The sequence below is a fragment of the Equus quagga genome, chromosome 16 (assembly GCF_021613505.1).
Source record: "Equus quagga isolate Etosha38 chromosome 16, UCLA_HA_Equagga_1.0, whole genome shotgun sequence".
Lineage (NCBI taxonomy): Eukaryota > Metazoa > Chordata > Mammalia > Perissodactyla > Equidae > Equus > Equus quagga.
Genome location: NC_060282.1, coordinates 46,047,067 through 46,072,099, shown reverse-complemented (window position 1 = coordinate 46,072,099; position 25,033 = coordinate 46,047,067). Strand labels below are relative to the sequence as shown.

General features: G+C 35.1%; 1 protein-coding gene across 1 annotated transcript in view; it reads left to right on the top strand.

Moving 5' to 3' along the window:
- The window catches only part of NECAB1 (N-terminal EF-hand calcium binding protein 1), a 171,389-nt gene that overhangs the window by 14,762 nt on the left and 131,594 nt on the right, over positions 1 to 25,033 (top strand). The window contains exon 3 of the mRNA XM_046641574.1: positions 21,156 to 21,264. Coding sequence (XP_046497530.1) covers positions 21,156 to 21,264 — 109 coding nt within the window. The remainder of the gene's footprint in view (positions 1 to 21,155; positions 21,265 to 25,033) is intronic.

The following is a 25,033-nucleotide window of genomic DNA, read 5'->3' as shown; positions in this document are numbered from 1 at the left end:
AGTAACTCTCTTAGAGTTTTGCAAATAGATCCGGAGAACTTAGTCAACTCTTAGGGACCTGAGGTGGGGAATAAGTATTGGACAACATTGTCTTCTGAGAATTTAGCATCTTATTGGTAAATGAGTCATAAACACAGAGAAAATAGAATAATAATGTAATCAACAATGCCAGAGGTATCACTAAGCCAAATGAATGGCAAATAGACTGATGTGTAAGAGTTCAGAGGAGGAAGAGGTCTCTGGGCTCCAGGCAGCCTGGGTAAGCTTATGGATTAATTGTCCTGAACTGAATCTCTAAAGATGAGTGAAAATTGAGATAGCTGGGGAAAAAAATGATGGTTATCAGTCAAGACCAATTCAGTTTAAAGTGACAAAAATCCAATTCAGATTAGTTTAGGTAAAATTGGGAGTTTGTTGGCTCTTGTAATTGAAATACCCAAGAAATGCTATAGTTTCAGGCAGAGTTGTATCTAGGTGTTCAGGAATCACTTTCTCTTTGCCTGCTTCCCTCCCTCTCTCTCCATCTCAGTTTTGGTTTCCTCTGGTTGGTTTTACTTTCAGGTAGGCTGTCTCACCAGGAGTGACAAGATAGCTCCTGGAATGTGCATCCTACCAGTGCAACAAGTCAGAATAAAGAGAGAGCATCTCTTTCACAATAGTTTTAGCAAAAATTTCAAGATATTCTCTGATCAATCAACTAGAGTCACATGCCCATCTTGGAAGTAATAAGTGAGAGATGGAATGAACAGATTTTGCAGGTTTTCAGGTACATACACACCCCTAGAGTGGGGCTGGGGTACATAAAGCCCACGCAAAACGCTTGGAGTGAGAGAGAGGACCAGTGATCTCTCAAGGGAAAATCAACGTATTTTTACCAAAATAAGAGAAATTAGATGTTGACCAGGCAAAAATAACAGATATTCCTCTTTTGGAAGGTAAACTAGCTGGGAAAGCAGTGGTTATCCATTTGGAATGAAGGTATGAAGGAGGGGAAGGAAAGCATTTCAACTGTATATTGTATTCCTTTTTCTGTATCTAACACCAGTATTAAAAAATTTAATTTTTCATTTTGTGGTAAAATTTGCCTAGAAATGGAATATTCTTTATGTTGCTAATTTTGGATCCACATTCTCTACAAATGACTACATGTTCCTCCAACAAATGTTTCATTTGTCATTCTATGAAAGGCTAAGTAAATCGGGTATTTTTTGTTGCCTTTTTCTCAGTCTCACCTAAAATGTTATTGTTAATCTCTATAGAAGTGATGTTAAACAGATATTTCTTTTTCATTAAATTACAAGCACATCCTTACTAGCCATGAAAAACTAATACACACTCATTCCCTCAATATGAAGAAATTTTTTTCACCTTCCCAATACAATTCCAAGTAACAAAAATATTTTGGTATAAGAAATAAGCTTTCCTGATAGAGTATCTAAATATTTGGGGTCAAGTCAGTGAGGAGCCAACCATCTGACTGAATTATTCAGTTTTCTACCTAATTTCTGGGCACTTGGTAAATTTTAAATGAATGGCAGTTTTAATGACCAGCTTCCAAAAATGTGTTCCAAGAGATGTGCTTTCAGGGACCACATCTGAATTATTTAACCTTGTTGTATTTCAGTTTTATTCTGCTCCTAGAAAGAAAAGTAAGAATACTATCTACTTCAAGAAATCATTGTGATGAGTATAGTCAATAAAATTTAGAGTAAAAATGTTTTGCAAGATAACAGGTCAACATATTTTTACTTGTATGAGCTCTGGTACATAAAACATATTTCATTCTCCCAAAGAGTCTATAGAAAACATGAGAGCCAGGATAGATTACCTGGGGTTAAGAAAATGAATCTATTGAGTTGATTATTGAGTTAAACATGGTAGATTCAAGATCTAATATGAATAAAGGTAACTGACTTTACCATGTTGATAACATGGTGAGTCAGTTTTTGATATATTAAAGTTTCTAATTTAATTCTATATAATTTTCATATTCAGTTATAAATATTTTAAATAAAGTTTTTATTTTAGGACAGTTTTATATTTACAAAAAAACTGTGAAACTAATATAGAGAATTCCTATATATCTGACATCCAATTTCCCTTATTATTAACATTTTACGTTAATGTGGTACATTTGTTATAATTAATGAGCCAGTATTGATACATTATTAACTAAAGCCCATGCTTTATTAGATTTCCTTAGTTTTTACCTAATATCCTTTCTCTGTTACAGGATCCCATCTGGAGTACTACATTACGCTTAGTAATCATATCTTCTTAGACTTTTCTTGGTTGAGACAGTTTCTCAGACTTTCCTTGTTTTCGATAATCTTGACAGTTTTAAGGAGTATTGATCTTGTATTTTATACAGTGTCCCTTGATTGGGATTTGTCTGATGGTTTTCTGATGATTAGACTGGGGTTATGTGTTTTGAGGAGGAAAATCAAGGGGTAAAATGCCATCGCGTTATATCAAATGTGTATGCTATCAACATGATTTATGACTATTGACGACCTTGATCACCTGCTGAGGTAGTGTTTGTCAGGTTTTTTCACTATAAAGTTTACTCTTTCCTCCCCTTTCCATAACTGGACTCTTTGGAAGGAAGTTACTGTGGGCAGCCCACACCTAAGAAGTGGGGAGTTATGCTCCACCTCCTTGAAGACTGAGTATCTGCATGGATTATTTAGAATTCTTCTGCGTGGGAGATTTGTCTATTCTCTGGTTTAAATATTTATTTATTCAACATTTATTTATAACACTGTGGACACATGGATATTTATTATATAGTTGGGATTATGATCCAATACTACCCACTTTGGTCTTTGAGATCTCTCTCAGTTGACTCCTGTGTGACTTTGACATACCCTCATAACTATGAGAGTTTTTTAGCACTTCCTTACCTTCTAGCACTATCAGATGCTTCAGGCTCATCTTTGATAATTCCTGTCCTAGTCTTAGAATCAGCCACTTCTTCAAGAAGCTCTGATATTTTAAATTGGAGAACTGTATTAGAAACTAAGATCTGGTGCTAGATGTTCTCGTTGTTACTGGGATGTCACTGTTGTTTCTAAGATCTCTCAGCTGATGGAGCAAGTAAATATACATGTGTGTACTAACCCATGTGTACGCTCGTTTCTACATATACCCTTATATATCTATATTAAGCTAAACATGAGTTCATACTGATGTCTCAGATTCTAAACCATTACCACATGGATTATTCCTAGCCTCTTCCCTATGCTTATAAGTGACCTCTCACTACAACAGTGACAAACCTGGCCTTCCCAGTCAGCCATTCATTTACATAACTGCTCAATTCCAATATACATGTGTAGTACTCAGAATGTTTGATGAACCCCATGGGAAACTTCATCAACTATAGTATAGTACTTATGTACAGCTTATTTTACCTTTATCTTGTAGATTCCACTCATTTCCAAAGTTACTTAGGTCAGCGCTGTTTTCCCTCACTCCCTTCAGTGAGGTTGTTTAACGCATTTCTAACAGTTAAGTCATTTAGTCTCATTCTGCATTCCATCCTGGGATTTCCTGAACTCCTAAATGAGTTTTTAAGAATTTGCATATGATAAAGTTTGTTCTTTGTGCTGTAAAGTTCTATGGGTTTTGACAAATGCATATATCCATCACACTGTGTCGTACAAAGTAGTTTCCTCACCCTAAAAAATCCATTGTTCTTGTCCTTTTCACTTCTCCCTTCTTACCCTGAACTCCTGGTAACTACTGATCTTTTTCCTGTCTTTATAAGTTTGTCTTTTCCAAATGTCGTAAAATTGGAATCATACAATAGGTAGCCTTTTCAGACTGGCTTCTTTCAGTTAGCAATATACATTTAAGATTCATCCATGTCTTTCCATGGCTTGATAGCTCATTTTTTTGAACATTGAATAATATTCTGTTGTGTGGATGTACCAAAATTATCTTATCCATGTGCCTAATGAAAGATATTTTGGTTATTTCCAATTTTTGGTGATTATGAATAAAGCTGTTATAAACATTCACATGCAGTTCTTTGTATGGACATGAGTTCTCGACCAGTCGGGTAAATACCTAGGAGCATGACTGCTACATAAGATAATGCCAAAATGTCTTCCAAAGTGGCAGTACCATTTTACTTTCCCACTAGCAATGAATGAATGTTCTTTTTGCCCCACATCCTAGCCAGGAATTGGTATTGCCAGGTGTATTTTGGAGGGTGGTGGAGAGTTAGCCATTGTAATGGATGTGTAGTAGTATCTCATTACTATTTAAATTATTAATTCTCTATGACAAACAACATTGCAAGTATTTTCAAATGCTTATTTGCCATCTGTATATCTTCTTTAGTGTAGTATCTATTCAGATTTTTGCCCACTTTTTTCATTGGCTTTTTGCTTTCTTATTGTTGAGTTTTAAGAGTTCTTTGTATATTATGGACATAAGTCCTTATTCAGATGTATGTTTTGTGGATGTTTTTCCCAGTCTGTGGCTTATCTGTCATTCTCTTAATAGTATGTTTTTTTCATAGAGCAAAATTTTTTAATTTCAATAAAGCCCGGCTATCAATATTTTTCTTTCATGGATTGTACTTTTGGTGTTGTATATAAAACCTCATCACCCAACCCAAGGTAACCTAGATTTTCTCTTATTTTGCATTTTACATTTAGGTCTATGATCCATTATAAGTTAATTTTTATTATCTCAAAGGTGCAAGGTCTATGTCTAGTTTCCTTTTTTTGCATATGGACAGCCAATTGTTCCTGCACCAGTTTTTGAAAAGACTATCCTTTCTCTATTTAATTGCCTTTGCTTCTTTGTGAAAGATCAGTTGACTGTATTAGTGTGGGTATATTTCTGAGTTCTTTATTCCATTTCATTGGTTCCTGCATCTGTTCTTTTGCCAATACAACACTGGCTTGATTACTGTAGCTTTAGAGTAAGTCTTGAAATTGGGCAGTATAAGTCCTCAAACTTTGTTTTTCCTCCTCAGTACTGTGTTTGTTATTCTAAGTCTTTTGTCTTTCTATATAAACTTTAGAATGTTTGTCAATACTACAGAAGAGCTTGCTGGCATTTTGATTGAGATTGCATTGATAAAATGACAAAGATGGGAAGAATTGACATTTTAGCAAAATTGAGTCTTCCAATCCATGACGTGGACTATCTTTTCATTTATTTATTTAGATCTTATTTAATTTCTTTCATTGGAGTTTTGTACTTTTCTATATTTAGATCCATTCTTTTTTGGTACTATTGTAAATGCTATTGTTTTAAATTTCAAATCCCAATTGATTGTTGTTGATATATAGTAAAGCAATTGACTTTTGTATATTAATCCTGTACCCTGTGACTTTGCTATATTTGCCTTTTAGTTCCAGAGGTTTTTGTTAGTTTGCTTGGGGTTTTTTTTTGGCTGATTATTTGATATTTTCCACAAAGACAATTATGCCATCTGTGAAAGAATTCAGTTTTGTTTCTACCTTCTCGGTCTGTGTACCTTTTATTCCTGTTACTTGTCATATTGCAATAGCTAAGACTTCTAGTATATTGTTAAATAGGAGTGATAAGAAAGGACATCTCCTAAGATCACTTCCTGATTCTCATAGGAAAGCATCTACTTTCCCATCATTTAATATGATTTTAACTGTAGATTTTTGGAGATGTTCCTTATCAAATTGAGGAAATTCCCTCCTATTCCTAGTTTGCTGGGAGTTTTTTATTATTAATGGGTGTTTGGTTTCATAAAATGCTTTTTCTTCATCAGTTGATATGATTATAGGATTTTTTTCATCTTTAGCATGTTGATGTTGTTGATTGATTTTTGAATAGTGGCCCAGCTTTGCATAAGTGAACCAAATCCTACTTGATCTTGGTGTATAATCTTTTTAAATATTGGTGGAGTCGATTTGCTAATATTCTGTTGGAAATTTTTGGATCTATGTTCCTGAGCAATATTGGCTTAGATTTTTCCTTTCCTGTAATATCTTGATCTAGTTGGGATATTAGGATAATGCTGGATTTATAAAATGAGTTAGTAATGTTATTTCTCCTTCTATTTTCTGGAAGATTGTGGAAAATTGGTGTCATTTATTACCCAAATGTTTGATAGAATTCACCAGTGAGTCTGTCTGAGTCTGGTGCTTTATTTTTCGTGAAGCTATTAATTATTAGTTCCATTGCTTTTGTAGATATAGACCTATTAAAATAAACTGTTTCTCTCTACGTGAGTTTTGGCAGTTTGTGTCTTTCAGTGAATTGTTCCATTTCAGATAAGTTATCAAATTTATGGGCATAGAGTTGTTCATAGTACTACTTTATTATCCTTTCGGTATCCATAGGAACAACAGTGTTATCTCCGCTTGCATTTCTGATATTGATAATGTATGTCTTGTCTCTCTCTCTCTCTCTTTTTTTGTTTTTAGCTTAGCCTGTTGAGAGCTTTGTTTCTTTTATTGATCTTTTCAAGGAATCAGCTTTTAGTTCTGCTGATTTTCTCTATTGTTTTTCTTGTTTCAATTTTGTTGATTTGTGAACTAATTTTTATTATTTATTTTCTCCTGCTTGCTTAAGGTTCAAATTACTCTTCTCACTCTACTTGCCTAAGGTACAAGCTTAGATATTGACTTTAGGTCTTTTTTCTTTTATAATATATGCATTTAATGGTATAAATTTCCCTCTATGCACTGTTCTCACTACGTTCTATAAATTTTGATATGTTGTATTGCCATATTCATTTAGTTCAAAATATTTTTTTCAATTTTTCTTGACACTTCTTTTTTGATACATGTGTTAGTTAGAAAGGTTATGCTTAATTTCCAAATATTTGGGGATTTTCCTGCTATCTTTCTGTTATTGATCTCTAGTTTATTTCCATTGTGGTCTGAGAACATGCTTTGTATAACTTTTATACTTTAAATGTGTTAAGGTATGTTTTATGGTGCACACCTTAAAGATAAGTGGCATATCTTGGTGAATGTTCCATGTGAACTTGAGGAGACACATTACGCTTTTGTTGGAAAGAGTATTCTATAAATTACTATAGAGGAAGTAATTGATAGTGGTGTTGATGTCAACTATATCCTTACTGATTTTCTACATGTTTAATCTATCAGTTACTAAAAGAGGAGAGTTGAAGTCTTCAACTATAATCGTGGATTTGTCTGTTTTTCTTTTTATTTCTATCAATATTTGCCTCGTGTATTTTGACGTTCTGTTGTTAGGTACATACATGCTTAGAATTGTTGTCCTCTGGGAGAATTGACCCCTTTGTAATTAGGTCATACCCCTCTGGGGTTTTTTTAAGATTTTTCTTAATTTTTCCTTTTTCTCCCCAAAGCCCCCCAGTACATAGTTGTGTATTTTTAGTTGTGGGCCCTTCTAGTTGTGGCATGTGGGATGCTGCCTCAGCATGGCCCAGTAGCACTGCCATGTCTGCACCCAGGAGCCGAACCAGCGAAACCCTGGGCCCGCGAAGCAGAGCGCGCAAACTCAACCACTTGGCCAAGAGGCCGGCCCCAGGTCATACTCCTCTTTATCATTGATAATTTTCTTTGTTTTGAAGTCTACTTTGTCTGAAATTAAAATAGCTACTTCAGGTTTCTTTTGATTAGCATTACTATGGTATATCTTTCTCTATTCCTTTATCTTTAGCCTAAATGAGTCTTTGTATTTAATGTGGGTTTCCTGTAGACAGTATATACTTGGCTCTTCATTTTTTACCCTCTCTGACAAACTCTGTCTTTTAATTGGTGTATTTAGACTATTCATATTTAAAGTAATTATTGGTATTGTTGGATTAATATCTACTATGTTAGTAGTTACTTTCTATCAGTTGCTCTTGTTTTTTGTTTCATTTTCTGCCTTATTTTGTTTTAAACAGTATTTTATATAAATCTATTTTATCTCCTCTCTTAGCAAATCAATTATGTTTCTTTTTAAAAATTTTAGTGGTCGCTGCATACATTTTTCACTAATCTAAGTTTGTTGTTTTTTACTAATCTAAATCTATGTTCAAATAACACTATACCACTTTGTGGGTAATATAAGTACATTATAACAGAATATTTCCAATGCTTCCTTCCATTCCTTATGAAATTGAGATAATTTATTTCACTTATCCATATGTTATAACTACCAGTATGTTGTTAGTATTATTACTTCATACAGTTATCTCTTAGATCAATTCAGCATAAGAAAAATAAAATATTTTATTTTACTTTTATTTATTCCTTCTCTGACACTCTATTTTCTTTATGTGGATCTGAGTTTCTGACCTATATCACTTTCCTTCTCCCTAAAGAACTTCTTTTAACATTTCTCACAGGGCAGTTCTGCTGGCAATGAATTCCTTCAATTTTGTTTAGCTGAGAAGGTCTTTGTTTCACGTTCACTTTTGAAGAATAATTTCAGTGGATATGAAATTCTACATTGTGGTACTTTTCTTTCAGCACTTTAAATATTTCACCCCACACTCTTCTTGCTTGCATGATTTCTGATGAGAAGGCCACTGTAATTGTAATTCTTATCCTTGGTGTTAGATAGGTTAGATTTTGTTTTCTCTACCTCTTTCTAAATTTCCTCTTTGTCTTTGATATTCTGCAGTTTGAATATGATATGCCTAGGTATAGGATTGCTTTGAGGGGATGTGGAAGAGGGAATTTATTCTGTTTGGTGTTCTCTGAGCTTCTTGGATCTGTGGTTTGGTTTCTGTCATTAACTTTGGAAAGTTCTTGGCCATTATTATTTCAAATATTTCTTCCACTCTGTACTCGCTTTCCTCTTCTGGTATTCCAATTGTATGTATGTAGCATCTTTTGAAATTTCTCAGAGTTCTTAGATGTTCTGTTCTTTTCTGTTTTTTTTTTTTTTTTGCTATGCCTTTCAGTTTGTGAAGTTTCTATTCACCTACCTTTAGCTCACTGATTCTTTCCTCGGCTGTATAAAGTCCACTGATAGCCCATCAAAGGCATTCATTTCTTTCACAATGTTTTTGATTTCTAGCATTTTCTTTTGATTCTTTCTTAGAATTTCCATCTGTCAGCTTTCATTACCCATCTCTTCTTGCATATTGTCTACTTTTTCTATTAGAGCCCTTAATATATTAATCATAGTTATTTAAAATTTCTTGTTTGATAATTCCAATATCTGTGTCATATCAGAGTCTGGTTCTGATGCTTGCTCTGTCTCTTCAAACTGCTTTTTCTTGCATTTTAGGATGCCTTGTAATTTGTTTGTGAAAGCCAAATATGATGTATCAGGTAATAGGAACTGAGATACATAGGCCTGCAGTGTGAGGATTTATATTAGTCTGGCTAGGAGTTGGGCTGTGTTTAATGTTTGCTCTTGCAGTAGGTGCCAGAGGCTTCAAATTCCTCTTGTGTCTTTTTGTCTCCTGTGTTGACTTTGGGCTTCCCTAAGTACTCTTCCTCAGAGAGAGTCTGAGTCTTGCAATTCTTTCAGCTGTAATGCACTGTTATTATATGAGAGCTATGTTGGTGTGATGGTAAGGAAATGGAGGAGCAGATGTATTTTGTAATCTTATGATTAAATGTCAGTCTTTTAGTGGGCCTATGTCCCTGGGCTGGGACCTTCACAAGTGTGTTTTAAATCCTCCCACCCTCAGTTGAGACAGGAAGGCCAGAGGGGACTACAGTTGGAGAAATGCCCTTCCCCCTGGTAGGATAGGGCTCTGATAAAATCTTTGCCCCTGGAGAGTAGACCTTTGTCATGGAAAACGCTTGGGTACATCCCATGATTACTCTTCCTCCTCCCCTCCCAGTGTTACAAGGTGATCTTTCTTGTCTTCTCACTGTGAGAACCTGGTGGGGTTCCTAGGGGTAAAACCCATGAAAGAATCTAGGTTCCTTAAAAACTAAAGACTCCAAGAATTTTTTCCTCTCATAGTAGTCTGCTCTCAGCCTTTGGTTTAATCTATTAAATTTGACAAAATATTATTTTTTTGAATTTACAATTTAAGAACTTCATTTTAGAAACAAGTTTGCTTTTTTTTAATTTCTGCCTCTAAAATTTGCATACACATGCAAAGTATATGGTACCCTTTGTGTATTAAATTCAGTAATGCTTTCCAAGTGTTCATTTTCGAACTCAGAGAGTCTGAGGCTTCCAACTGTTTAAAAGCTTCTAGCAAGTAGCTTCTTAGAACCATCTTTATAATAATTATTTTAAACACATGAGTACAAGTGTCACACAATGTGTGTCACTGTTATTATTGAAGAGACTCGTGCTTTGGTGTTTTAATCTTGATAAATTACAATATTTAAAGTGTTCAAAAATGTTAAAGTAATACATGAAAGAAAAGCCAGTGTTTGGAAAGGATAATCCTTTTAAATGCTCACAAAAACTAGATTAAAATGGTGATAGGAGGAGGAGAAACACTGAGATCAGAGCTCCAGTTGTTCATATATTTGTGGAAATGAAACTTGAAGGAGAAATCGAATATTTAAAGAGTCTTTTTTTTTTTTAAAGAGGCACCAATTTTAGGATGTGCTAAACCTGATTACCCCAAAAATAAATTAAAATTTCTATTTTTAAACAAACATATTAAATACCTACTTTCTATATGTACTCAATAAGTACTTTTCAAGGAAGGGTAGAAAATGGGAATTAAAAACACATAAACGGTCACTTAGCAAGACTGAACTAGTAAATCCATCCCAAAATTGTACCTACTGTTGTTAAACTCTTACTATGTGCTAGGTACTGCGCTAAGCGTTTTCTATATAGCCTCTTACTTATTCCTTGCAAGAATCAAGCATTTATAAAATCTCAAACTTAAAGACTTTATTTGGCATTTCCAAAGTCTGTTCTGGGCCCTTTCCTTTCTCACTGTAAGCATTCTCCTTGGGAGAACCAACTCACTCACTCCTAGGACCAATTACTATGTGTTGATAACTCTTAAGCATACATCTCAACCTTCCTCTCTCTCTATCCATCTCTCTCTCTGTCTCTCCCTCTCCCTCTCCTTTCTTCTTATCTTCCCTCCTCCCCCACCCATCCTCTCCTTTTCTAGAACCATATAAGCCCTCTGCCCACTAGATGCTTCTACTTATTCCACAGGTACATCTAATTTCAGCATGTCCAAAAGAGTTCTTTACTTCACCCCATGCTTTTTGCCCTGTATTCTCTCTTACAATGAATGATGATATCATTCATCTGATTGAGCAATCCTGGAAAGTGGGTATGATCCTTGACTTATTGCTTCCTCTCACCTGTCACCTCGAACTGGTCACCAGTTCCTGTTGATTCTATTTCCTAAACAGACTACAAATTTGTCCACTTCTCTGTGTTTTTCCTGTCAACATCAAAATTTATGCCACCCTTAATTCTTGCCTGAATTATTGCAATATCTTCTTAATGGGTCTTCTCTTCTAGTGGCATACCTCGCCAATTCATTTTACTCACTGCAGCCACAGTAACCTTTCCAATATAATGGTGGCTTCTGAGTGCTCTTGGAGTAAATTCAAAATTCTTTACCATGATTTTTATGGTTTTTCATGAAATTGATTCTCTGTATCTAACTCTCTGGCATCTCCTACTTCCTTCCCAATATATATTCTTTCTTTTTTCCAGCTTTATTAAGATATAGTACAATTTAAAATTGTTTATATTTAAGGTATACAACTTGATGATTTGATGTACATAAACATTGTGAAATATTCACCACAATCAAGCTACTTAACATATCCATCGCCTCACAAGGTTACCATGTTTTTATTCTGGTGAGTGTGGTGAGAACACTTAAGATCTACCTTCTTAGCAAATTTCAAGTATGCAATATAGTCATGCATCACTTAACAATGGAGATATGTTCTAAGAAATGAGTTCTTAGGTGATTTCGTCGTCGGTTGTTGTGCAATCATTATAGAGTGTACTTATACAAACCTAGATGGTATAGCGTACTATACACCTAAGCTATATGGTACTAATCTTATAGGACCACCATCATGTTTACCATCTGTTGTTGACCAAAACATCATTATGTGGTGCATGACTGTACAATATTGTTAACAATAGTCACATCGTTATACATTAGATCTGCAGAACTTATTCATTTTGGCATAACTGAAACTTTGTACCTCTTGATCAACATCTCTTCATTCCCCCTTCTCCCCAGCCCCTAGTAACCACCATTCTACTCCAGCATATACTCTTTGACTGAGTGTGTTGATATTTTTTTCTTTTCCAACCCATATTCTTTCTTGCCTCTTAACTTTGTAGTTGGCATTCCCTCTGCCTGGAGCACTCTTTGTCTTTACACATCTTCCCCCATTAATTTCTATTTTTCATTTGTGTCTCAACTGAAATATCACTTCTTCTAAGAAGCCTTCCATATGCCTTTACATCTGGAATAGTTTTCTTTTCTACGTGCTGCCACATCACCTTATGTCTCCCAGAATTGTCCTTATATTGTATTTGGCTGTTTATTTGCTATATCCGTCATCATAATTATAAGAGCCATAAGGGCTTGTCTACCTATATTCTTAGCACAAAACAGTGTTTCAGCTTATAGTAGGATCTTGATGAAAGGGTGGATGAAAGTGCAATACTAGTAAATGTCAAACCCGTGTTTAATACTCAGGATTTTCTTTATTCTAAGATTATGCTCTAAGCAACTGCACTCTGCTGCCTCCATCTCAAAAAAATTAATGGAATTTGGAGTTTAAGCCCAGAGTAATTAAAAAATAAAGCAGAAAGGGGCCAGCTATGCTCAGGACAAACTCAGGCAAAGCATGTAATTCTAATAGAAAAAGCTGAAAAACCCGTGCTCCTGGTGGTAAAAGTAAAGATTTATTATCATAAGACATTAGACCTCACAAGATTTGGCTATTATGTGAGCAAGTATAAATCAAGGTTTAACTGTGTTGTTCCATTTCAAAAGAAAAGATCAGCAGGAAGGTTGAAGTTGAAATAAAATATTTTAATAAAAATTTTATGATTGCTTCATTAATGTGGAACCACACTAGAAAGGGATATTTTTTCTCCCTTTTCTTTAAAAAAAAGTTACACTTTTGTTTAACATTAAGACACTAATCTAGAAATATTCAAAAGTAACTCTTTGCAATTGACTGTTTAAAAATGTAGCAGTCTAAATTGAAAATCTCCAGTTCTGCATCTGGTAAAAATAGGCTTTCAAAACACACTTTCCATGCCTCAAGTCAGAACTGTAATTCAATGCTTCCTTTTTCTTTTTGTGTTTTTTTCCAATAAGAATTCAAGAAAAGGCTTTAAGCCTTCATAGCCTCCATAGAATCACAAAGCACTTGTTATTCAATGGTTTTATTTGATAGTATGTATATTATTACTTGAACTCACTTATGGTAATTCTAAAGCAGATTTACAGAGGCCTACACTGTCCATAGGGTGCACAGGCAGCCTCAGTTCTTTAATAGCCTGCTTCAGCGTACCAAGGAAAATATATTCTTCCGTTAATATGTACATATTACGTTTGTTGCAGATCACTGTGGTAGAGTTGAAAATAGTAGGTTGATTTCTGTTTTTGTTTTTAAGTGAATGAAAGTTCTTTTCCTTTATCTCTTTGCCCTATATCTAGATTTGGTTTGTGTCCAGTTCCCCAACCTGGCAATATATTTTTCATCAAAGTAAGGAGATGCACAGTAGAGATGCAATTCAAAGTCTAGTCTGGGATATACATCAGGTTACATGGGGCTAAAGTTTAAAGTAGTCATTTGAGACATGACTCTAAAATAACCCATCCAAAAACAGAAACACAAAAAATAGACAATTGATGAGCCTAATGGATTAAACTTCATTTTGTAATGGTTGTTATGATGTTTGAATGGCTGAACTAGGCTGAGCTAGTCTGGCCCAAGGGCCCCTGGGGGTGGGGAACTCATTCTGTGCTTGATCAAGGTAGGGATTTTTTTTTTAAATTGAAGTTATGATAGTTTACAATCTTGTGAAATTTCAGTTGTACATTATTATTTGTCAGTCATATTATAGGTGTACCACTTCACCCTTTGTGCCCACCCCACATCCCCCTTTCCCCTGGTAACCACTAATCTGTTCTCTTTGTCCATATGTTTGTTTATCTTCCAAATATGAGGGGAATCATGCAGAATTTCTCTTTCTTTGTGAATGGGATGGTTTTATCCTTTTTTGTGGCTAAATAGTATTCCATTGTATGTATATATATGTATATATGTGTATATATATATATATATATATATACAATATCTTATTTATCTAATCATCAGTCAGTGGGCACTTAGGTTGCTTCCACATCTTGGCTATTATGAATAATGCTGCAATGAACATAGGGGTACATGGGTCTCTTTGAATTGCTGATTTCATGTTCTTTGGATAGATACCCAGTAATGGGATGGCTGGGTCATTTGGTATTTCTATTTTTAATTTTTTGAGAAGTCTCCATAATATTTTCCATAGTGGCTGCACCAGTTTGCATTCCCACTAGCAGTGTGTGAAGGTTCATTTTTCTCCACAACCTTTCCAACATGTTATTTTTTGTTTTACTTATTTTAGCCATTCTAACAGATGTAAGGTGATATCTTAGTGTAATTTTGATTTGCATTTCCCTGATGATCAGTGATGATGAGCATCTTTTCCTGTGCCTGTTGGCTGTCCGTATATCTTCTTTGGAGAAATGTCTGTTCATCTCCCCTGCCCATTTTTTGATTGGGTTGCTTGATTTTTTGTTGTTGAGTTGTGTGAGTTCTCTCTATATTATGGAGATTAACCTTTTGTCGGATATATGCTTTGCAAATATTTTTTCCCAATTGGTGGGTTGTGTTTTTGTTTCAATCCTGTTTTCCCTTGCCTTGTAGAAGCTCTTTACTCTGATGAAGTCCCATTTGTTTATTCTTTCTGTTGTTTCCCTTGTCTGAGAAGACATGGTGTCTGAAAAGATCCTTTTAAGACTGATGTCAAAGAGTGTACTGCCTATATTTTCTTCTAGAAGTCTTATGGTTTCAGGTCTTATGTTTAAGTCTTTTATCCATTTAGAGTTTATTTTTGTGAGTGGTGTAAAAGAATGGTTGATTTTCATTCTTTTACATGTGTCTGTCCAGTTTTCCCAACACAATTTGTTAAAGAGAGTTTCTTTTCTGCATTATATGTTCTCAGCTCTTTTGCCAAAGATTAGCTGTCTGTAGATGTGTGGTTTTGTTTCTGGGCTTTCAATTCTGTTCCATTGATCTGTGTGCCTGTTTTTATACCAGTACCATTGCTGTTTTGATTACAATAACTTTGTAGTATGTTTTGAAGTCAGGGATTGTGATGCCTCCAGCTTTGTTCTTTTTGCTCAGGATTGCTTTAACGATTCAGGGTCTTTTGTTGACCCATATGAATTATAGGGATCTTTGTTCTATTTCTGTGAAGAATTTCATTGGAATTATGATTGGGATTGCCTTGAATCTGTAGTATGGCCATTTTAACTATGTTTATTCTTCCAATCCATGTGCATGGAATGTCTTTCCATCTCTTTATGTCATCATCAGTTTCTTTCAGGAAAGTCTTGTAGTTTTCATTGTATAGATCCTTCACTTCCTTGGTTAAATTTATTGCAAGATATTTTATTCTTTTTGTTGCGATTGTGAATGGGATTGTGTTCTCGAGTTCACTTTCTGTTAGTTCGTTATTAGAGTATAGAAATGCTACTGATTTACGTAAGTTGATTTTGTACCCTGAAACTTGGCTGTAATTGTTGATTACTTCTAGTATATTTCCAATGGATTTCTTAGGGTTTTCTATATATAAAATCATGTCATCTGCAAAGAGTGTGAGTTTCACTTCATCACCTATTTGGATTCTTTTTATTTTTTTGCCTGCCTAATTGCTGTGGCTAAAACCTCCAGTACTATGTTGAATAAGAGTGGTGAAAAAAAAAAGTGGTGGGATTGGGTATCCTTGTCTTCTTGCTGTTCTCAGAGGGTTGGCTTTCACTCTTTCCCTACTGAGTATGATGTTGGCTGTGGGTTTGTCATATATTGCCTTTATTATGTTGAGGTGCTTTCCTTCTATACCCATTTTATTGAGTGTTTTTATCATAAATGGATGTTGGATCTTGTTGAATCCTTTCTCTGCATCTATTGAGATGATCATGTGGTTTTTGTTCCTCGTTTTGGTAATGTGGTGTATCACATGGATTGATTTGCGGATGTTGAACCATCCCTATGTCCCTGATATAAATCCCACTTGATCATGGTGTATGATCTTTTTAACATATTACTGTATTTTGTTTGCCAATATTTTGTTGAGGATTTTTGCATCTATGTTTATCAATGATATTGGCCTGTAGTTTTCCTTCTTTGTGTTGTCCTTGTCTGGTTTTGGGACCAGGGTGATGTTGGCCTCGTAGAATGTGAAGTACCCCATCTTCCTCAATTTTCTGGAATAGTTTGAGAAGGATAGGTATTAAATCTTCTTTGAATGTTTGGTAGAATTCTCTAGAGAAGCCGTCTGGTCCTGGACTTTTATTTTGGGGGAGGTTTTTGATTACTGTTTCAATCCCTTCACTTGTGATTGGTCTATTCAGAGTCTCTATTTCTTCTTGATTCAGTTTTGGGAGGTTGTAACAGTCTAAGAATTTATCCATTTCTTCTAGGTGGTCCAATTTGTTGACATATAGTTTTTCATAGTATTCTCTTGTAATCTTTTGTATTTCTGTGGTATCCATTGTGATTTCTCCTCGTTCATTTCTGATTTTATTTATTTGAGTCTTCTCTGTTTTTTCTTAGTGAGTTGGGCTAAGGGTTTGTCAATTTTATTTATTTTCTTGAAGAACCAGCTCTTTGTTTCATTGATCCTTTCTACTGTCTTTTTTATTTCAATTTCACTTATTTCTGCTCTGATTTTTATTATTTCCCTCCTTCTACTGATTTTGGGCTTTATTTGTTCATCTTTTTCTAATTCTGTTAGGTGTAATTTGAGATTGCTTATCTGAGACTTTTCTTGTTTATTGAGGTGAGCCTGTATTCTAATGAATTTCCCTCTTAGGACTGCTTTTGCTGCATCCCAAATGAGTTGGTATGGTGTATTTTCATTTTCATTTGTCTCCAGATAATATTTGATTTCTCCTTTGATTTCTTCAATGATCCATTTGTCATTCAGTAGCATATTGTTTAATCTCCACATCTTTGCCCATTTCCCAGCTTTATTCTTGTAAGTGATTTCTAGTTTCATAGCATTATGGTCAGAAAAGATGCTTGATACTATTTCAATCCTCTTAAACTTATTGAGGCTTGCTTTGTTTCCCAACATATGGTCTATCCTTGAGAATGTTCCATGTGCACTTCAGAAGAATGTGTAACCTGCTGTTTTTAGATGGAGTGTTCTATATGTATTTATTAAGTCAATCTTGCCTAGTTTTTCATTTAATTCTACAATTTCCTTATTGACTTTCTGTCTGAATGATCTATCCACTGGTGCTAGTGGGGTGTTGAGGTCCCCTAATATTATTGTATTGTTCTTGATATCTCCTTTTAGTTTTGTCAATAGTTGCTTTATGTACTTTGATGCTCCTTTGTTGGGTGCATATATATTTATAAGTGTTGTGTGTTCTTGGTGGAGTGTCCCTTTTATCATTATATACTGCCCCTCTTTGTCTCTCTTTACCTGTTTTGCCTTGAAGTCTACATTGTTTGATATAAGTATGGTGACACCTGCTTTCTTATGTTTGCTATTAGCTTGGAGTATCATCTTCCATTAGTTCACCCTGAGTCTGTGTTTGTCTTTGGGGCTGAGATGTGTTTCCTGGAGGCAGCATATTGTTAAGTCTTGTTTTTTAATCCATCCTGCCACTCTGTGTCTTTTGATTGGAGAATTCAATCCATTTACAATTAGAATGAGTATTGAAATGTGGGGGCCTAATGCTGCCATTTTATCACTTGTTTTCTGGTTCTCCTGCATTCCTTTCTTTCTCATCCCATCTATTTCAGACTACCAATTCAGTTAGGTAGTTTTCTATGTTGGTTTTCTTAGTTTTCTCCTTATTTGTAATTTGTGTCTCTGTTCTAGATATTTGTTTAGTAGTTACCATGTGGTTTGTATAAAACATCTCATAGATGAGATAGTCCATTTTCTGATAGCCTCTTATTTCCTTAGATTAAGCTGGATCCATCTCTTTCCTCTTCCCCTTCTAAGTTGATATTGTAACATCTTTTTTTCTTCTTGTGTTGTGAGTTTGTGGTTAAAATGACAAGATTATATTTATTCTTGGTGTTTCCCTTCCCTTTATCTTTAATGTTATACTTACACATTTACTAACCTGTTCTGATGGAGACCTGCAACTTTCTGATTTTGTCTTTCTACTTATCTCCTTACTCAGGGGTTTTGTAACTTCCCCCCTTTTTTTTTCATGTATGAGGATCTTCCTGAACGTTTCTTACATTGGGGGTCTTGTGGTGATGAACTCCCTTAACTTTTGTTTATCTGGGAAAGTTTTCATTTCTCCATCATATTTGAAGGATATTTTTGCTGGATAGAGTATTCTTGGCTGAAAGTTTTTGTCTTTCAGAATTCTGAATATATCATTCCACGCTCTCTGAGCCTGTGAGGTTTCTGCTGAGAAATCTGCTCATAGCCTGATAGGGCTTCCTTTGTAGGTTATTTTCTTCTGCCTTGCTGCCTTTAATATTTTATCTTTGTTATTGACTTTTGCCATCTTCACTACTGTATGCCTTGGGGTTGGTCTTTTTACATTGATAAAATTTGGAGATCTATTCACTTCTGTCACATGGATTTCCAGCTCCTTCCCAGGTTTTGGAAGTTCTCAGCTATTGTTTCTTTGGACAAGCTTTCTGCTCCATTCTCTTTCTCTTCTCCCTCTAGGATACCTATAATCCTTATGTTGCCTTTCCTAATTGAGTCAGATATTTCTCAGAGAGTTTCTTTATTTCTTTTTAGTCTTAGATCTCTCTCCTCCTCTATCTGAAGCATTTCTATATTCCTCTCCTCCAGACTGCTAATTCTGTCCTCCATATTATCAGCCCTGCTATTTAGGGAGTCCATATGTTTCTTAATCTCCTCCTCTGTGTTTTTCATCTCCAACATTTCTGATTGGTTGTTCTTTATAGTATTGAGCTCTTTTGTGACATAGCATTTGAACTCGTTAAGTTGTCTATCTGTATTTTCTTTTAACTCATTGAGTTTTTTAATGATAGCTATTTTGAATTCTTTGTCATTTAGGTTATAGATTTCTGTGTCTTTGGGATTGTTTTCTGGGTACTTTTCGTTTTCCTTCTGTTCTGGAGATTTAATATATTTTTTCATACTGCTTAATGATGTGTATTTGTGCATCTGCATAGAGACAGAGTTTGGTTACTGCTTCCACTTGCTGGCACTGGGGGGGAGGGGGCAGGAGCTGTGTAATCTATGCCCACGAGAATCCCTGTCAGCTGTTTCTGACTGAGGCTAGGCCACTCCTTGGGATTGCAGTGGCCCTGTGTGGTCTCCTGTAGACTTTGGGAACACTCACACACAGGGATTTCAGGTTGCTGCTGCCTGCTCCCACAGACCCACCTAGATCCACTCCCTCCTTAGGGACTGCAGCAGTGTTATGGGCTTTTATAGCAGCCAGGAGCTGGTTCACCCAGACTTACAGCTCTACCACTGTTTGGTCCTGCTTTATTTCACTTGCCTCCTCTGGGCTGCAGCAGAGCCATGGGCCAGAGAGGTATTTTTAAGACCTCTAAGTCTATGTCTGGCCAGTTAACTGTTGGTGAGAATTAATTGGAAAGTTAGTTTTAATATACCTATTAAGTTAAAAAGCGAAATGAAACACAAATTTAAAACTCTCAGGGGTCTTTATATCTATATTTTGCAAACAAAGATTTTTGAAATGTTACGGCCTTTAAATCCCTATCTGAAAAATTAAGTAATTCAGTGACTAGGCCTATTTTGTGCTTTATAATAATACCTCTCAAGCATTAGTGTAAGGAGGAATCACACAGGTTGTTAAAAATCCTGATTTCTTGTCTACCGACCCCTCCATGCCACTGTGAGATTCTGATTCTCTGGCCCAAGAATCTGAATTTTAACAGTTCTCCAGGTGGTCTATGGGCCATCTTTTGAGGGAAAAAATTGCTCTAAATGAACCTTGAAGATCCAGTCACATTAAATTACTTTCTACTCAAAGACAAATTTTACTTTGTTCAGTACAGTAGGACCACACTTAGGAGTTTTGTGACACTGGGCAACTTTCTCCTTAGACCTCAATTTCGTCTTTGTAAATGGAGAGAATAATTTCACCCCTTGCAGTCATTTGGCCTCTTACGTGAGGTAACTGACAAGGCAGCTCCTTGCAAGGAGAGAAGGTGCTTTCCTCTCACTTCATGTCTATTCCCTCCCTTAGATTCTCTGCTGCTGTGTCTTGTACAAATCTTTTACTTTCATCTATTATTAATGTGTTTCTTCCATCTCTACATATCTAGAATTTACCTGTTGTTCAAAGTCAGGTACAAAAGTCACTAAAACTCTTCATGTCCCCTAATGAAAGGATCTTTTATTACCCCAATTCTCATACATTCCATATTGTGTCTGTCATTGCACTTACTGTGTTTTACTGTGTAACATACTTATACGTATGTCTGCACATCTTATGTCTTTTATTAGACTCCCTCATTGTCTTTCACTTATGTATCTCACAATAAGTGAAATGTATTTGGCTTAGAAAGTGTTTATTTAATGAGTAAGTAGATGAACACAGCTTGTTGGACTGTAATAATTCTGATATTCACACATTAGCAACTATTCAATCAATATACACTTAGTAAACATACACTATTTATTCTGCAATATGCTGGATCCTGTATATGCAGGCAAAACATCTAAATAATTGTCTCTGTCTTGGTCTTTTATTTGGTATGGCCTGTTAAATTGCTTGTCAAATGTTTGCCATATGAATAAATGAACCAAAAAATACTCCAAACCACGTAGACATAGTTCATCAGGGTGTATACATCTACAGTATGTACTATAAACGTACATTAAATTATTTTTCTTTTTAAACCCTTGAATTATTCTTTATTTTTGAATACATGTGTGTGCATGCACAAATAAACCTGCACAAACGTTTGAGCAAGGTTTTAAAAATTAAAAGATAAAACAATGTACAAAGTTGAAATGATGTGCTTCTCTTCTGTTTGTTCTTACCATTTCAGATGACGGAAAATTATCCTTTGAAGAATTCAAAGCATATTTTGCAGATGGTGTTCTGAGCAGGGAAGAATTACATGAGCTCTTCCATACCATCGATACGCATAATACCAAGTGAGAAACTTTTTATCACTGGATTCTGTAAACGAGGTAGAGAGCATGAACAAGTACACACCAATACAGAGAGGGAGGAAAGCTACAGGGCTCATTTTGTAATGCTCATCTATGTTTAATTCTGAGATACCTCCTCTCTAATAATTGAAATGCTCTGAAAAATTGGATATTGAATTGGAAAATAATGCTCTTCTACAGAGACTTCTCCTGAAGTAATTTTAGAGTGTGCAAAATGTAAAACAAAAGCATAGTTTATAAATCTAATTTGTCATTAAGAAGAAAGTAGAATTTTACCTTGTTTCTTAGGTTTCATCTCAGTTTGCTTCATTTAAAAATTGTCCTAAGGCCATTCTTATATTAGTTTAGTGAAATGGGAAATTACAGCAATTATCTGGACAATTCAGATGTGTTGAACTCCAAAATCACTGTGACCTCAGAGATGCAGGTAATGCAGGACGCAGAATTTTCTCTGAATAATCAATGTATACATTTATCTATCTACTTTATTTATTTTACTTATATGGATCCCTCCTTTGCATTAGTATAGCATTTATAAAGTTTCTATTAATGTTCTCATTACATTTAAAAGTATAAAATAGTGAGGAATTTAGGATATAGAACAACAGAAATGTGCTGCTTGATTTGAGTAATTGAACCAAAACACATTATTTGTGATGGTTGTGATTACAAAATTCTAATGTCGAAATGCACCATTTCAACCATGCCTTGAGACCCATCAGCAAGTCTTCTGCTTGAACAGTCACTGTCTTCCTTTAGGCAAAGTGTTGAGATGGTTCCAGGCAGTAAGCTAGCATGCCAAGAAAATGCTCTGGTGCTATATCTGTGCACAGACATTTGCTTGCAGCAGACTGATACAAAAAATTAAAGATTAAATTCACTTTACTCAAGCAACTGAATATTTTTAAAACAACCAGTTTATAAATTTCTTGATTTCTGTTGGGGTTTCAAATTCCCTATGAAATGGCTTAACGTTTTTGTTGTCAGAAACAGTATCAGCAGATAACTGTATCAGAAATTCCATTCTGTCCAACAAATCTAAGAATATCAAGTTCCCAGTAGGCATTGGTGGTGGAACATGTAACCAGCCTGTAGTTTAGTGGAGCAATAGACTCATTAACTGGTCTTTCAAAATAATATCATAAATGCTGTGATTGAGGTTTTTCGGGGCATTTTAGGATGACAAAGGGGAAAATTTTAGCCCTATTAGGTAGGCTCAGGGAATATTCCTAAGATTAGGTAGCCAGGAACTGAGTCTTTATGGGAGAGTAGAAATTGGTTAGGTAAAGAAAGAGTAGGGGAATATTCCAATCAGAGGGGAAAGCATAAGAAAAGACCCAGAAGCATAAAGTGAATGGGAGCGACAGATATTTTCTTATTACCAAATGACAATTGTAAGGCTGAGTGTAGGAATAGAAGAATCTGGAGAGGAAAGAATGGGCCAGACAAGAAGGAATTTGCATTATGAGACTGCAAAAGTCTTCAACTTAGCTTATAGGCCAGGGAAAGCCACGGAATAAGTTACGCCAGGTAGCAACATCTTTGTGGGTCATCGTGGCTGTACTCAAGGATAGGCTTAAGGGGGTAAAGGTGGAGGAAGACTACAGATGTTAGCTGAATCCTTAATTACTGCTAGGGAATAATGTTTATGCATGGAAGAAAGAAAGCCGTGTTGTACCATTCTGAGAAATGATACTTGAGTGAAACAAAGAGCAGAGGCTCCCTTTGTGGCTCAGATGTTGGAAGTTGAGATGCTGATATTCCACCATGTATGTTGATTATTCTTTCCTCTTCACATTTGTTATTAAAGTTTTAACAATATCCAGGTTTGGAACGATTATTGATTGTCATAGTTCCAGAATTAGGTGTCATGGAGGTTTTTCAATACATATTTACTTATATTAATGAAAAGTAAAGTTTTCAGTAAACCTTATTGGCCTGATTTTGCTACTTTATTTATATATTTATTAGTTGGAATTACTTGGAAAAGCATTAAGATTACATTAAGTGCTAAAGAAGTATATATAATGGTTTATACAGTGAGTTTAAAGGAATAATTATTACTACTAGTTACTCTCATATATACATAAGTAACAGCAAGAGGTGTTTACTGATCATAATGGTATTCAACTTAATTTGGAGCTAAAGTACATTAGATATTGACTTCTGAATTATATCCATGAAATTCCTTTTAAAAAGACCCCGGATGCCAGTGTTGGGCTTTGATCTTTTAAGGAGATTAATTCAAACATTGGTGCCAAAATTTCAGAGCTGTACTTCAAGCAAGTGATAACTTTTATCTTTGCACTATCCAAGTTTTAATTATTTTAGTGATTGTACTGTATATGCTATATATCTTTCCCTTTCACATGCCTTCAAAGGAAATATGTTCTCATATGGTCAACATCCACAACCACTCTAATTTGATCAAGGGTACAGCATGGCCTGAAGGAGCCAGTTCATACATAGATTGGACCAAGTCAGTCAGACTCATTGTCTCATGTTTATGGGGAACTGTGAGAGTCAGAAACCACGAATGTTTGCTGCTGAGGCCCCTAGGACTGCCTGGCTCCTGCTCTTCCTGGTATCCGGAGGTTTAGCTTTTATTTTGGAGTCCATTAAATCATGATCTACTTAATACACTACCTTTGCTTAAGCTTATTGAGCAGGATTCTCTTCAATGCAAAAGTGTGTTCTAAGACAGTATTACCTTACCTCATCCCTGCCATGTGTGGAAATCCGGGTATCTTTGCTATAAACATTATATTTTGCCATGTTTGAAAAGTGACATAAAAACTGAAAATATTTGGAAAGAAAGAAGGAAAATACTGCGAGCGTATCTTGCTAATTAAATTTTTCCCTTTTGTCTATTAAAGAATATTCTTAAAATATTTTGCTATCATGAGAAGTAAATATTATTTAGGAACATAATTATAGCTGTGCCTATATTATAACATAATTAAGGCATTTTAAATATCAAAATTAAGTAAACTATTCCTTGTAAAGTGACATCAAAAAAACCTTCAAGTAAACCTACAGATTTTCAGAAATCATGTTTTTATAGGTAGATTTTTAAATGAACAAACTATAAACATGGAACTGTGCATGCCTAAAAAAATGTTTTGACAAATAAAAAATATATATTGCCACTTCCACACGTATTTAGGTAGCAGTCTTAATTTCCAAATCCAACTCTTCTGTTTGTTTTTTCTATCATTTCATTTATTCATTTCTTTGCTCTTTCAATTAAAAAAATCAATATATTCATTTGAGAAATTATGTTAACAGCATTTCACTGCACTGTTTAGTAAGCCCTGGAGCCACTTAGATCTTTTCGATCAAATTTTCTCTGATGGATGCAAGTAAACTATAACAAACAAACAGAAGAACAAACTCCAAACGCAAAAACAAACCCAAATACATGCAACCTCATAAGAACTCACACATTTGAGACTGTGCAAGGATTTCTGGATATGAATATTACCAAGGTTGGAAGTATTTCAGCTCTGAACCATAGAGAACATTTTTAGTGTATTTCAAAACTGAACATCAACCACATGTCTCTGTATATTGTCTAGGGAGTTGTGGTCATCCTTCTGGCCTGGCTGGGTACATGCTTAAGCCCCAAACTCAGTATAACCTCATTCTAATGAGAAGTCCGTGAATCATCTTAATTGTTTGATTAGAATTTCAAGATAATGAATGCTTTGCTGGGAATTACATTCCTAATCTATATGGCCTGAAGATTTCA